At 41.7% G+C, this 13,962-nt stretch overlaps 1 protein-coding gene across 13 annotated transcripts in view; it reads right to left on the bottom strand.

Moving 5' to 3' along the window:
• Window positions 1-13,962, bottom strand: part of MGA (MAX dimerization protein MGA) — a 168,253-nt gene that overhangs the window by 86,558 nt on the left and 67,733 nt on the right. For all 13 annotated transcript variants that reach the window (XM_030921182.1, XM_030921184.1, XM_030921183.1 and 10 more), the window contains exon 2: window positions 11,384-12,514. In XM_030921182.1, the coding sequence (XP_030777042.1) occupies window positions 11,384-12,447 (1,064 nt within the window). In that variant the 5' untranslated portion in view covers window positions 12,448-12,514. The remainder of the gene's footprint in view (window positions 1-11,383; window positions 12,515-13,962) is intronic.

Here is a 13,962-nt window from a genome sequence, read left to right as displayed (position 1 = left end):
ACCCGCCCAGACCTTGTTCTTTACATCTCATTAGGCTGGTTCTAATTTGTATTCTTTACAGCAAAATTCTAATTCTAAATACAGTGTTTTCCTGAGTTCTGTGAGTCTACTGAATTAGTGAACCTGAGGCAGATTGTGAGAATCTCAGGATTTGTAGCCAACTGGTGAAAAGTACAGGTGGCCTAGAATCTCCAGTTGTGGTTAATGTCTCAACTAGGGGCAGTCTTGTTGGGGACCATGCATTTCAACCTATGGAGACTAACTATGGGTTCTTATTCAATACATCAGGTGGGGTTAAAACAGAACAGTACTATTTTTACTTAATTTTATAAATTATAAGGCAACTGTGTACCTCTGAAAAGTTAAGCAGACTAGTAACAGTATTGAATTTCCTTTAAAAAATTGTAATTCTGACAAGGGCAAAACTAGAAGAAAGAATGCTGCAACAACCTGAGCAATACACTCAAGAGAGTAAGAAATGCATCAAAATAGTTAAGAACCAACAATGACTAGTTAGAAAAACGCCTTACCACAGAAAGTGGAATACAGTAGGACCACGGTCAGGCAGTTAACCATCATAAAGCTATACCAATTAAAACAATGTGATTTGGGCCTTAAGGGTAGACAAATTAATCAAGGGAAGAAAATAGTGTCCAAGAATATACACAATCACCTGAGTAACCCCAATGGTCAATAAATAATACAAAAAGGTGTTCAACCTTGCTAATCACTAGAAAAAGACAAACTACAACCATAATGCTCCCACTCTGGCCACTATTTGCCACCTACTACTGAAAGTCCTATTTAGAGCAATTAGATAAGAAAAAGAAAAAAAAAGCATATTCAAATTGTCAAGGAGTTTGTAAAGATATCTCTATTAATAGATAGTGCAATCCTACATATAGAAAACTTTCAAAAACCCACTCTCAGTACCCCCCCCCACAACACACACACAAACCACTCACTTAATAAACAAATTCAGCAAAGTTGAAGGATACAAACTCAACACAAAAAAGTCAATTGTATTCCTATACAATGAACAATATGCAATACAAAACAGCAATGGGCAATATAAAAAGAAAAGGAAACCACTCAACATATAACAGCATCGAAAAGAATGCTTACGAATAGATTTCACTAAGAAAGCAAAACACTTTTACATTGAAAACCATAAAAGCATTATTGAAAAAAATTAAAATGGAAAGATATCCCATGTTCATGAATAGGAAGACACCCCAAAGTGTTGAACGAATTCAACAAAATCCTTATCAAAATCCCAACGGGATTTTTCAGAAGTAGAAAATGAAACCTCGGCCAAGCGCGGTGGCTCATGCCTAAAATCCCTGTAATCCCAGCACTTTGGGAGGCGAAGGCAGGCGGGTCACAAGGTCAGGGGTTTAAGAACAGCCTGGCCAATATGGTGAAACCCCATCTCTACTAAAAATACAAAAAATTAGCCAGGCACGGTGGTGCACACCTGTAGTCCCAGCTACTCAGGAAGCTGAGACAGAAGCAGCGCTTAAACACGGGAGGCAGAGGTTGCAGCCAGCCGAGATCACACCACTGCATTCCAGCCTGGACAACAGAGCAAGACTCAGTCTCAAAAAAATAAAAAGAGAAAGAAAATGGAATCTCAAGGGACCTTAAATAGCAAAAACAACTTTGAAAAATAGGAACAAAGTTGGTGGTCCCACACTGCCCAATTTGAAAATTTCTAGTGATCAAAATAATGTCATACTGGCATAAAGATAAACATACAGGCAAACAGAATACAGAGAGCTGAGAAATCAGTCTGTACATATGTGGTCAATTGATTTTCAACAGGTGCAAAGACCATTCAACGGGAAAAAGGCAGTCTTTTGTTTGTTTGTTTGTTTTTGTTTTTTTTTTTTTTGAGACGGAGTCTCGCTCTGCTGCCCAGGCTGGAGGGCAGTGGCACAATCTCGGCTCACTGCAACCTCCACCTCCCGGGTTCAAGCAATTCTCCTGCCTCAGCCTCCTGAGTAGCTGGGACTACAGGTGTGCACCACCATGCCTGGCTAATGTTTTTTTTTATTTTTAGTACAGACAGGGTTTCACTATGTTGGCCACACTGGTCCCAAACTCCTGACCTCGTAATCAGCCCACTTCAGCCTCCCAAAGTGCTGGGATTACAGGTGTGAGCCACCGCACTCAGTCAGGACAGTCTTTTCAATGAATGGTGATGGGAAAACTGGATACACACATGCGAAACAATGAAGCTGAACCCTTACCTTATACCACTAATAAAAATACGCAGACGTGGTGGCTCACGCCTGTAATCCCAACAATTTGGGAGGCTGAGGCAGGCCAATCACTTGAGGTCAGGAGTTCGACACCAGCCTGGTCAACATAGCAAAACCTCATCTCTACTAAAAATACAAAAATGAGCCAGGCATGGTGGCAAGCGCCAACTACTTGGGAGGCTGAGGCAGGAGAATCGCTTGAACCCGGGAAGCAGAGGTTGCAGTGCGTCGAGATCACACCACTGCACTCCAGCCTGGGTGACAGAGACTCTGTGTCAAGAAAAAAAAAATTCAAAATTGATCGCAGACCGGCCGGGCGCGGTGGCTCAAGCCTGTAATCCCAGCACTTTGGGAGGCCGAGATGGGCGGATCACGAGGTCAGGAGATCGAGACCATCCTGGCTAACACGGTGAAACCCCGTCTCTACTAAAAAAAACTACAAAAAACTAGCCGGGTGAGGTGGCAGCGCCTGTAGTCCCAGCTACCCAGGAGGCTGAGGCAGGAGAATGGCGTGAACCGGGGAGGCGGAGCTTGCAGTGAGCTGAGATCTGGCCACAGCACTCCAGCCTGGGTGACAGAACGAGACTCCGTCTCAAAAAAAAAAAAAAAAATTGATCGCAGACCTAAACTTAAGAGGTAAACTATAAAACCCTTAGTAAGAAACATAAGGGAAACTTTTTCTAATGTTAGATTTGGCAATGATTTCTTAAGCATAACATCAAGCACAGGCAAGAGAATAAATAGGAAAACTGCACTTCATTAAAATTAAAAACTTGTGCATCAAAACACACTATATAAGAATCAAAAGACAACCCACAGAATGAGAGAAAAGATTTGCAAATATTTTATCTAAATGGATTAATACGCAAAATATATAAAGAACTCCTGCATCTAGGTCGGGCACGGTGGCTCAAGCCTGTAATCCCCATACTTTGGGAGGCCGAGACGGGCGGATCACGAGGTCAGGAGATCGAGACCATCCTGGCTAACACGGTGAAACCCCGTCTCTACTAAAAAATACAAAAAACTAGCCTGGCGAGGTGGTGGGCGCCTGTAGTCCCAGCTACTCGGGAGGCTGAGGCAGGAGAATGGCATAAACCTGGGAGACGGAGCTTGCAGTGAGCTGAGATCCGGCCACTGCACTCCAGCCCGGGCGACAGAGCGAGACTCCGTCTCAAAAAAAAAAAAAAAGAAAAAGAATTCCGGCATCTCAACAACAAAACAACTCCGGCATCTCAACAACAAAATAAGGACTCAATTTTTAAATAGGCAAAGCTCTTGAATAAACATTTCTCCTTATACAAACAATAAATAAGCATGTGAAAAGATGCCTAAGTAACATTGTCAATCATTAAGGAAATGCAAATTAAAAACCATAACGAGCTATCCCTCCCTACCCATTAAAATGTCTATTATTAAAAACAGTAAGTGCTGGCCAGGATAAGGAGAAATTAGAACACTTGTGCACTGTTGATGGGAATGTAGAGTGGTTCAGCCACTTTGGAAAACAGTATTGTGGTTCCTCAAAAAATTAAAAATAGGCCGGGCGCGGTGGCTCAAGCCTGTAATCCCAGCACTTTGGGAGGCCGAGACGGGCGGATCACGAGGTCAGGAGATCGAGACCATCCTGGCTAACACGGTGAAACCCCGTCTCTACTAAAAATACAAAAAAACTAGCTGGGTGAGGTGGCGGGCGCCTGTAGTCCCAGCTACTCGGGAGGCTGAGGCAGGAGAATGGCGTAAACCCGGGAGGCGGAGCTTGCAGTGAGCTGAGATCTGGCCACTGCACTCCAGTCCGGGCGACAGAGCGAGACTCCGCCTCAAAAAAAAAAAAAAAAAAAAATTAAAAATAGAATTACCATATGATCCAGCAATTCTACTTCTGGATATACACCCAAAGGAATTCATTGGCCAGGTACAGTGGCTCACCCATGTAATCCAGCACTTGAGAGGCTGAGGTGGGTGGATCGCCTAAGGTCAGGAGTTCAAAACCAGCCTGGCCAACATGGCAAAACCCCGCCTCTAATAAAAATATAAAAATTAGCTGGGTGTGGCAGCACATGCCTATAATCTCAGCTACTCTGGAGGCTGGGGTAGGAGGATCACTTGGACACAGGAGGATCACCTAGATGCGGGGGATGCGGGAGGCAGAGGTTGCTGTGAGCCAAGATCACACCTCTGCAACCCTGCCTGAGGGCGACAGAATGAGACTCAATCTCCAAAAAAAAAAAAAAAATTGAACTCGTAATTCCATTATTCACAGTAGCAAAAAGGTAGAAGCTATCCAAGTGTCCATCAACAGATAAATGGGATAAGGCCAGAGATCGGGCAAGCGGTCTTCAAGTGCAATGGAAAGCCACTGAAGAATTTTAAGAGGGGACATAATCCCCTGTAAGTCATATTTTTCAAAGATCCTTCTGTCTGTCAAATAGAGCATGGGATTGTGGGGGCAAAAGCAGCTGGGAAACCAGGCAGATGTTATGCAGCAGGGATGGTATTTTGGACTACAATAACAGCAGCAAAGATGATATAAAAATCAGCAGGTTCATGTACTATGGGTTGGGATATAAATGGTTATAACCTTTTAGAATATAATTTAACAACTAATTAAAATTTAAAATCTTGATCTAGACAATTCCATTCCGAAGAATTAATCGCTATATTTGCAAAAGTGTATAAAAACTGTGTGTAAGAAATTTTACTGAAGCATTATTTGTAGTGGCTAAAAAAACTAAAACAATTTCAAGAGCCATCAACAGAGAACTGATTAAATACAGCTTATGGATACTAATGCAGCCCCTTAAAAATGCCTGCCATAGAAATGTATAATGTTGGGGAAAAAAGCAGGATTCCAAACTGTGGGAACAGCATATTTGTAAAACTGTTCATATTTGTCTAATATTGACATTTGTGAATTAATTCTTGTTTTAAATATATCAAACCAGACCAGGCGCAGTGGCTCACGTCTATAATCCCGGCACTTGGGGAGGCCAAGGCAGGCGGATCATGAGACCAGCCTGGCCAACATAGTGAAACCCCTACATAAAACTACCCAGGCATGGTGGCGTGTGCCTGAAATCCCAGCTACTCGGGAGGCTGAGGCAGGATAATCACTTGAACCCAGGAGGTGGAGGTTGCAATGAGCTGAGATTGTACCACTGCACTCCAGCTGGCACAACAGTGTGAGACTTTATCTCAAAAAAATCAAACCAAAGTGATTCTCTCTATAACAATGTCATTCTCACTCACTTGCATTCTGATGAGCTTTCTTGGGAGAAAAATATATGTGCCAGAAACTCGAGGTGCACCCATGGTAGCGTGCAATCAACTAATCAAACGGAAAAACATCAGAAAACTATGTCACACATGGAAAAGCTGTGCTTAGGTTGGAATTATGTAAAACCTAAGATCCATAATGCAGGAATTTGTTTCATTTGGTACTTAGAAAAGTACCTGAAACGAAAAGGTATTCAGTTACAAATAAAACATAACAGAAATCATAAAGGAGTATAATTTTCCCCCAAATGTTTGAAGGTCATGTAAAAGAGGCGTGGTGGTGCATGCCTGTAGTCCCAGCTACTAGGGAGGCCGAGGCAGGAGGATCGCTAGGGCCAGGAGGTCAAGGCTACAGCAAGTCATGAACCTGTCACTGCAATCCAGCCTGAGAAACAGAGCAAGATCTTGACTCAAAAAAAAAAGACAGGAAAAAAAAAAAAAGCAGCAGTAGCCTCTAGAGATAGTGAAATCAGAATAGCTAAAAACAAAAAAGACAATACCACATGTGCTGACAAAGATGTAGAAATAACAGGAACTCTCATAATACATTTTTGGTGGAAGTGTAAATTGGTATCATCCTTTTGGAAAATTCTGGCAGTGTCTACTAAAAGTATGCCTACTCTATGACCCAGCAATTCTCCTCCTAGACATATAACAAAAAGACACTAGCGCATATGTCCACCAAAGACACGTATAAGAAAGTTCATATTAATTTTATTCATAATAGTCAAAAACTAGAAACAATCCAAATACGCATCAATAGGAGAATAACTTAACAGGTTTACGTAATCAGGCAAAAATAATGCAGAGTTTTCCGATTTGAATGACTACGATAGCTAATGCAAAAAAAAGGGGGCAGAATTTAAAAGTAAGAAGAAAAATTCAGTTGGAATTGTCTATAATAATAAACATTTTGATCTAGAGGTCTGGAACTAAGAAGAGAGACAAATAAGTTACAGATATCAGTAGCTTTAAAAATAATCACTATTGGCAGGGCACCGTGGCTCACACCTGTAATCCCAGCACTCTGGGAGGCCAAGGCAGGCAGATCAAGAGGTCAAGAGATCGAGACCATCCTGACCAACATGGTGAAAGCTCATCTCTACTAAAAATACAAAAAAACAGCTGGGCGTGGTGGCGCATGCCTGTAGTTCCAACTACTCAGGAGGCTGAGGCAGGAGAATCATTTGAACCCAGGAGGCAGAGATTGCAGTGCGCCCAGATCATGCCACTACATTTCAGCCCGGGTGATGGAGCGATACTCCATTGGGCATGGTGGCGGGCACCTGTAATCCCAGCTACCCCAGAGGTTGAGGCAGGAGAATTGCTTGAACCTGGGAGGTAGAAGTCGAAGTGAGCCAAGATTGCGCCACTGCATTCCAGCTGAGGCAATAGAGCCAGACTCTGTCTCAAAAAATAAAAATAAAAAACAGTAATTGGTGGGATTTGTGGTTCACCCCTGTAATCCAGCACTTGGGAGGCTGAGTTGGGTGGGTCACCTGAGGTCAGCCTGTCCAACGTGGCAAAACCCCACCTCTACCAAAAATACAAAAATTAGCCAGGTGTGGCGGCACATGCCTGTAATCCCAGTTAGTCGGGAGACTGAGGCAAAGAATTGCTTGAACCCAGGAGGCAGAGGTTGCAGTGAGTTGAGATTGTGCCACTGCACTCCAGCCTGGACAACACAGCACGAGTCCGTCTCAAAACAAAATAATAATCAATATTAGATGGGAGAAGAGGTCAAAGTCATAAATAGACTACAAGATGGCCATGGACGGTGGCTCATGCCTATAATTCCAACACTTTGGGAAGTTGAGGCAGGTGGATCACCTGAGGTCAGGAGTTCAAGACCAGCCTGGCCAACATGATGAAACCCCATCTCTACTAAAAATACGAAAATTAGCCAGGCGTAGTGGCACATGCCTATCATCCCAGCTACTTCAGAGGCTGAGGCAGGAGAATCACTTGAACCCAGGAAGCAGAGGTTGCAATGAACCAAGATCGTGCCACTGCACTCCAGCCTGGGAAACAAGAGCAAAACTCCATCTCAAAAAAAAAAAAGAAAAGAAAAGAAGAAGAAAAAGACTACAACAGCTGTGCATGGTGGCTCACGCCTGTAATCCCAGCACTTTGGGAGGCTGAGGCAGGAGGATCACTTGAGGCCAGGAGCTCGAGACCAGCCTGGCCAACATGGTGAAACTCTGTCTCTACTAAAACTATAAAAATTAGCCAGGCATGGTGGTATGCACCTGCAATTCCAGCTAATCTAGAGGCTGAGGCACTTGAACCCAGAATCACTTGAACCCAGGAGGCAGAGGTTGCAGCGAGTCAAGATCATACCACCGCACTCCAGCTTGGGCAACAGGGCAAAACTCTGTCCTCCTTCCAGAAAGGAAAAAGGAAAGGAAAAAGGAAAAAGGAAAAAGGAAAGGAAAGGAAAGGAAAGGAAGAAAGAAAGAAGGAAAGAAGGAAAGAAAGACAGAAAGACAAAAAGAAAGACAGAAAAAAAGAAAGAGAGAAAGACAGAGAGAAAAAGGAAGGAAGGAAAGAAAGAAAAGAGAAAGGAAGAAAGGAAGAAAAGAAGGAAGGAAGGAAGAAAGGGGACTACAGGAGCATAATACTAGGAAATAACCTTCATTTAATAAATATCTGAATATATTACAAGGAGTCAGTAAGAATAACTGAAAGCAGGGAAAAAAATCAAGAGTTAAGAGAACCACGTGAATGGTATGGTAAAAGCCAAAGAAGAAAATAATAGAGTTTAAAGTAGGAGGAAACGGTCAAGCAACAGCAAATGTAGCAAATAAAGCCTGAAGATCAGTGCATTTACCAATAGCATTAGCTAAAACAAAGCAGAATGACAAAGCAATCATATATCAGTAACTGGACAGAAAATGGGAAAATAGTGTGGGGGGGTGTGTGTGTGTGCATGTGCACACGCATGTGTATATAATTTTTTAGACCCTTAAATCAGAGGTTGGCAATTATTTCCTGTAAAGGAACAGACAGTAAATATTTTAGGCTTTACAAGCATCTATGGTCTCTGTCACATATTCTTGTATACACACTAAAATAAGTTATAGGCCAGATTTGCCCAACTCTTGCCTAAAAATAATTTCTGCTCCCATATCAAGCATTTAGAGAAAAAGTTTACATATAGCTAAATACCATTTTCACACATAAAGATAATGCTATTTGTTGGAGCATGATTTGAGTTGCTTTTCTCCCTTCAGTGACAGAGATACTACACGTTAATAAATCTGAACCACTCTCTTGATTCATTAAAATCAAAAGCTCAACCATATGTAATCCCAACAGCTGCTTTCTGTAACAAAAAAAATAAGCCTGGCCGGGTATGGTGGCTCATGCCTGTAATCCCAGCACTGTGAAAGGTCAAGGCTGGCAGATCACTTCAGCTCACAAGTTTGAGGTCAGCCTGGGCAACATGGCAAAACCTGGTCTCTACTAAAAATACAAAAAATCAGTCAGGCATGGTGATGCATGCCTATAGTTCCAGCTACTCAGGAGGCTGAGGTAGGAGAATCACCCAAGTCCAGGAAGTCAGGGCTGCAGTCAGCCATGATTGCACTACTGCACCCTATTCTAAGTGACAGAGCCATACACTGCCTCAAAAAACAAACCAACATACATCTGACCCTTTAACCTAAGGAACTTCTTCAGGCCCTATCCTCCAAACGAATTTTAATAAATTCTGCATCATCCAACGGTACACTAAACTATTTCTGGATAACAAGGATAAAAATATAATTTGTGGTCAACTGTTTAAATCTTATTTTAATTATGTTAATCAAGATGATTAAGCTGTGGCTGAAGAATCAAGTTTAAAGATGGCATCCACCAGTTGCAATTACAAACAATACCACAGCAAAAAGTATAACCTGAAAGAACCTTTCCCCTTTGACAAAAAAACTGTATGCATTGCTTGAGTAACACTTACTCCTGCTGCAACAATCCTTAGAAAAAGCAAAGCAATAACCAGCTCATAGACAAGACAAGGGGAACTCATGAGCATGGTGATTCCAAATTCAAAAAACAGTAGCTGTTAGTGGCCTACAATTTTTGCAAGAAAAGGAAAGTAAACGGAATTCGTGTGCAGGGATTTCTTTACTTTTGCTGAACTTGGGTTTAAAAATCAAAATAATGGCTGGGCGCAGTGGCTCACACCTGTAATCCCAGCACTTTGGGAGGCCAAGGCGGGCGGATCACGTGGTCAGGAGATCAAGACCATCCTGGCTTAACACCTTGAAACCCCATCTCTACTAAAAACACAGAAAATTAGCCGGGCGTGGTGGTAGGCGCCTGTAGTCCCAGCTGCTCGGGAGGCTAAGGCAGGAGAATGGCGTGAACCTGGGAGGCGGAGCTTGCAGTGAGCCCAGATCATGCCACTGCACTCCAGCCGGAGCCTCCGTCTCAAAAAATAAAAAAATAAAAATAAAAATAAGGCAAGTTCAGGCCGGGCATAGTGGCTCACATCTGTAATTCCAACACTTTGGGAGGCCGAGGCGGGAAGATCACCTGAGGTCAGGAGTTTGAGACCAGCCTGGCCATCATGGTGAAACCCCATCTCTACTAAAAAAAAAAAAAAATCAAAAAATTTAGCCGGGCATGGTGGCACACACCTGCAATCCCAGCTACTCGGGAGGTTGAGACAGGAGAATCGCTTGAACCTGGGAGCCAGAGGTTACAGTGAGCCGAGAAGGCGCCACTGCACTCCAGCCTGAGCAACAGAGCGAGATTCCATCTCAAAAAAAAAAACAAACAAACAAAAATAACGCAAGTTCAAACAAAAAGAAACAAGAGTATCATTCACAATAGTCAAATTCAAGTTTTGCTTTTTGGAACTTTGTGAAATCCTCCCCACCATCCCATCCCAAATATTTTGGATTTGTGGTTGGTTGAACACACAGCTGCAGCCTCCATGGAAGACTGACTGTATAGACAACTCATGATTACAGGCAACTTTCTGTATCTGAGGGGGACTGGTTCCAGGACCCTCCCCAGATACCAAAATCTGAGGATACTCAAGTACCTTAGTTGGCCAGTTGTATCTGTGGATGCAGAACCAGAAGATGTGGTGGGCCTACTATAATTGAAGAAGGGAAGAAAACCCCAAATCATAATGGAAACAAAACTTATCTACACAAGGCACAAAATGCATTTACAGTCCTAATACAGTACCTAATACTTGTGAATTTACTGCCTGAGGGATATCCTAATCCATAAATTGCCCAAAGAAGCAGCTGAAAATTATTACTAGTTAAAATAGCATGTTTACTGTTTCTTTAAAATTTACCTGGCATAACTGAAGCTTTGTACCCTTTGACCAACATCTTTCAGTCTTTCTCTACCCCATGGCATCCACCATTCTACTTTCTACTTTTATGAATATTTTGCAGTATTTGTCTTTTTTTGTTTTGCTTATTTCACTTAGCACAGTATTCTCTAGGCACATCTATGTTGTCACAATTGGTATGATTTTCTTTTTTTTTTGAGATGGAGTCTCAAACGTAGTAAGGTGTTGGTATCCTCGGGTGGTCCTGGAACCAATCCCCCAAGGATATCAAGGAACATTCTAAATACATATGAATAATTCAGATAAATTATCCAATTTGCCTACAATGCTAGATCCTGAACCCAACTGATTCTCATTACAGAAAAATTATCTGTCACTTCACAGAACGTAAAAGCAGTTGTAGTACATTTTATAGTGACTTACATTTATCAACATCTGTAGCATTCCACAGAACCAAGATGTTAAATCCAACACCTGGCCCATTCGCAATCTTCCTTTTATTTCTAAGAACAGAAAAACTACTACTTACCATTCAGAAATCTCTTGCTTCAATTGAGGAACTTCACTAAGTGCTGAATCAGTATCCATGAAACCAAGAAAGTCTCGTTTTATATTAAGGGAAGTCTTCTCCAAACCCTTGCCTGATGTTTCATGACCCCTTGACAAAGGATCCAAATCACCTGGTTGTATCTCTGACCCCTGACCTTCTGTAAGACGGACCCGATGACCAGAAGAACTGGAAATATTATTCCCTTCTTGGTCAGAGCTGTTCTTTTGTTTTCCATCTCTTTGGGGCTTACTATTCAGCCCATCATCCCGAAAGCCTTTGGCAAATGGATTGTAATCTATTTTCAGCTGAGTAATCTGAATGTTCTGATAAGCTGTGACTGCAAAGAATTCAGTCTGTGGGAAGGTAAAAGTGTGGACACCAGGGCCATTTAATTGTATCACCTCCACAGCCTTTTCTGCAGGCACCAAATGAAGCCTTGGCAGGTAACGATGCATAGAGTGCAAGATGATATGCCCTTCTTGGTCCAGTGTATTGTTGGTAAGTTTGAGTTTATAGAAAGATACTGGTTGATGCATCCAATAATGACCTGTGGAAGGAGATTCTGGATGAATAAAAACCCTCCCCAAAACATGAGGTTCAGCCTTCCCACTGGGTTCCCACCAACGACCATTCCACTTATAACGATGGTTATCCACAGGAGATATATCCATGACAAGAATATACTTCAAATTTGAATCTAAACCTGTTATCCAATAACGACAATAAGGAAACATGCGTCTTCCTTGCTTGGTCAGAATCATCTCTGTGCTTCGATGATAGAACTCATTCCACATACTATTGTTATCGAGGGTAACAGTGATTCCACCCACAGTACAATCAGCTGGAAGGCAAATCTTCCCTTTAGATTTTACTGGTGATGACACACTACTAGCCAAAGCACAGGCATCCTGATTAGTAACCAAAATTCCTTGATCAGTTTTGCCATTTCCTGGCTGCTTTAAGATGACAAAGAAGGTAGGTGCTGCTCCTGCCACTGTTCCACCATCTTGATTAGCCAATATAATCTGCTGTTTCTCCTCCATGATTTCAGTAGGAAACTCAGTAGTAAGACAACTGTAATCACCACATAGTCACAATGGCCTTCCCATCCTAAGAAACAAGCAAAAAAACCAAAAACAAAAAACACCCTTTAATCAAGTGAGTATTTATTTCTTGAACAAAAATACAAGAATGATGTCATCCCCAAAATATTCCTAAATTCTTGTAAGACTTTGCTTGTAAGCTTTTCTTTCAATCACAGTAAGAATATTTATTCTGGAATATCTAATCATTTTTTAAAGTTCATTTTAATCTAATTAGTTCAGTCGCTCATATCCTAATCCTCTAACAATTCACTATAAATACTATAATCTCACACAAAGAAACAAAAGTATATATTCATTATTTAAAAAAATAAAAGTATACAAAATTAAAAAGTTAAATTTGAAGGTTATGCATTTTTAAAGCATCCTAACACTTTATGAATTAATTTGCCAGAAGATTCCTTTACATAGCAAGTTCCCCTGTGATGAGTAAATTAAATAAGTAAATTTCCATTTTCATTCCAAAGAGCTAATTGTACAGAATTAGTTCTTCACATGGTTCAGAAGACATGGTTCCACAAGTAAGTAAAAAGCTACCTTAACTTCTTAGTACACACATTTAAAGAAGCCATGACAAATCACTGGAACTCAGTGGAACTTACACTGAAAAAAATTCCAGATGAATCTAATATTTAATTTTTTTATTCCTAAATCCTGAGAAAAGTGTTTTTATGAGACACAAAACCTAAAACCAGTAAAGCAGGAAAAAAAAAAGTTGATAAATTTAATATTATATAAGGCCAGATGCGGTGGCTCACACCTGCAATCCCAGTACTTTGAGAGGCCAAGGCCGGTGGATCATTTCAGGCCAGGAATTCGAGACTAGCCTGGCCAACATGGCAAAACCCCATCTCTATTAAAAACTAAAAAATTTGCTGGGTGTAGTGGTGCATGCCTGTAGTCCCAGGTACTCAGGAGGCTGAGGCACGAGAATCACTTGAACCCAGGAGGCAGAAGGTGCACTGAGCCAAGATCACGCCACTGCACTCCAGCGTGGGTGACAGGGAAAGACTGTCTCAAAGAAATAAAAATAAAATAAAATGTAATATTCTGTAAATTTTTTAATCTGGCAAAATCAAAAAGCAAACAACTAACCAGGAAAAGGTATGTGCAACTTATACAGAACTCATTTCCCTAATATAAAAAGGAGACTAGACGTGGTGACTCCCACCGATAACCCCAGCACTTTGGGAGGCCAAGGCTGGAAGATCGCTTGAAGTCAGGAGTCTCAGACCAGCCTGTCCAACATAGTGAAAGCCTGTCTCTATTAAAAAATAATAGTGGCCGGGAGCAGCGGCTCACGCCTGTAATCCAAGCACTCTGGGAGACCAAGGAGGTCAGATCACTTGAGGTCAGGAGTTCAAGACAAGCCTGGCCAACATGGTGAAACCCCATCTCTACTAAAAATAAAAAAAATTAGCTGGACATGGTGGTGTGCACCTATAATCCCAGCTA

The sequence above is a fragment of the Rhinopithecus roxellana genome, chromosome 17, assembly GCF_007565055.1.
Source record: "Rhinopithecus roxellana isolate Shanxi Qingling chromosome 17, ASM756505v1, whole genome shotgun sequence".
NCBI classification, from domain to species: domain Eukaryota; kingdom Metazoa; phylum Chordata; class Mammalia; order Primates; family Cercopithecidae; genus Rhinopithecus; species Rhinopithecus roxellana.
Note: the sequence above shows the minus strand (reverse complement) of the source record. Positions and strands in the feature narration are given on the sequence as shown.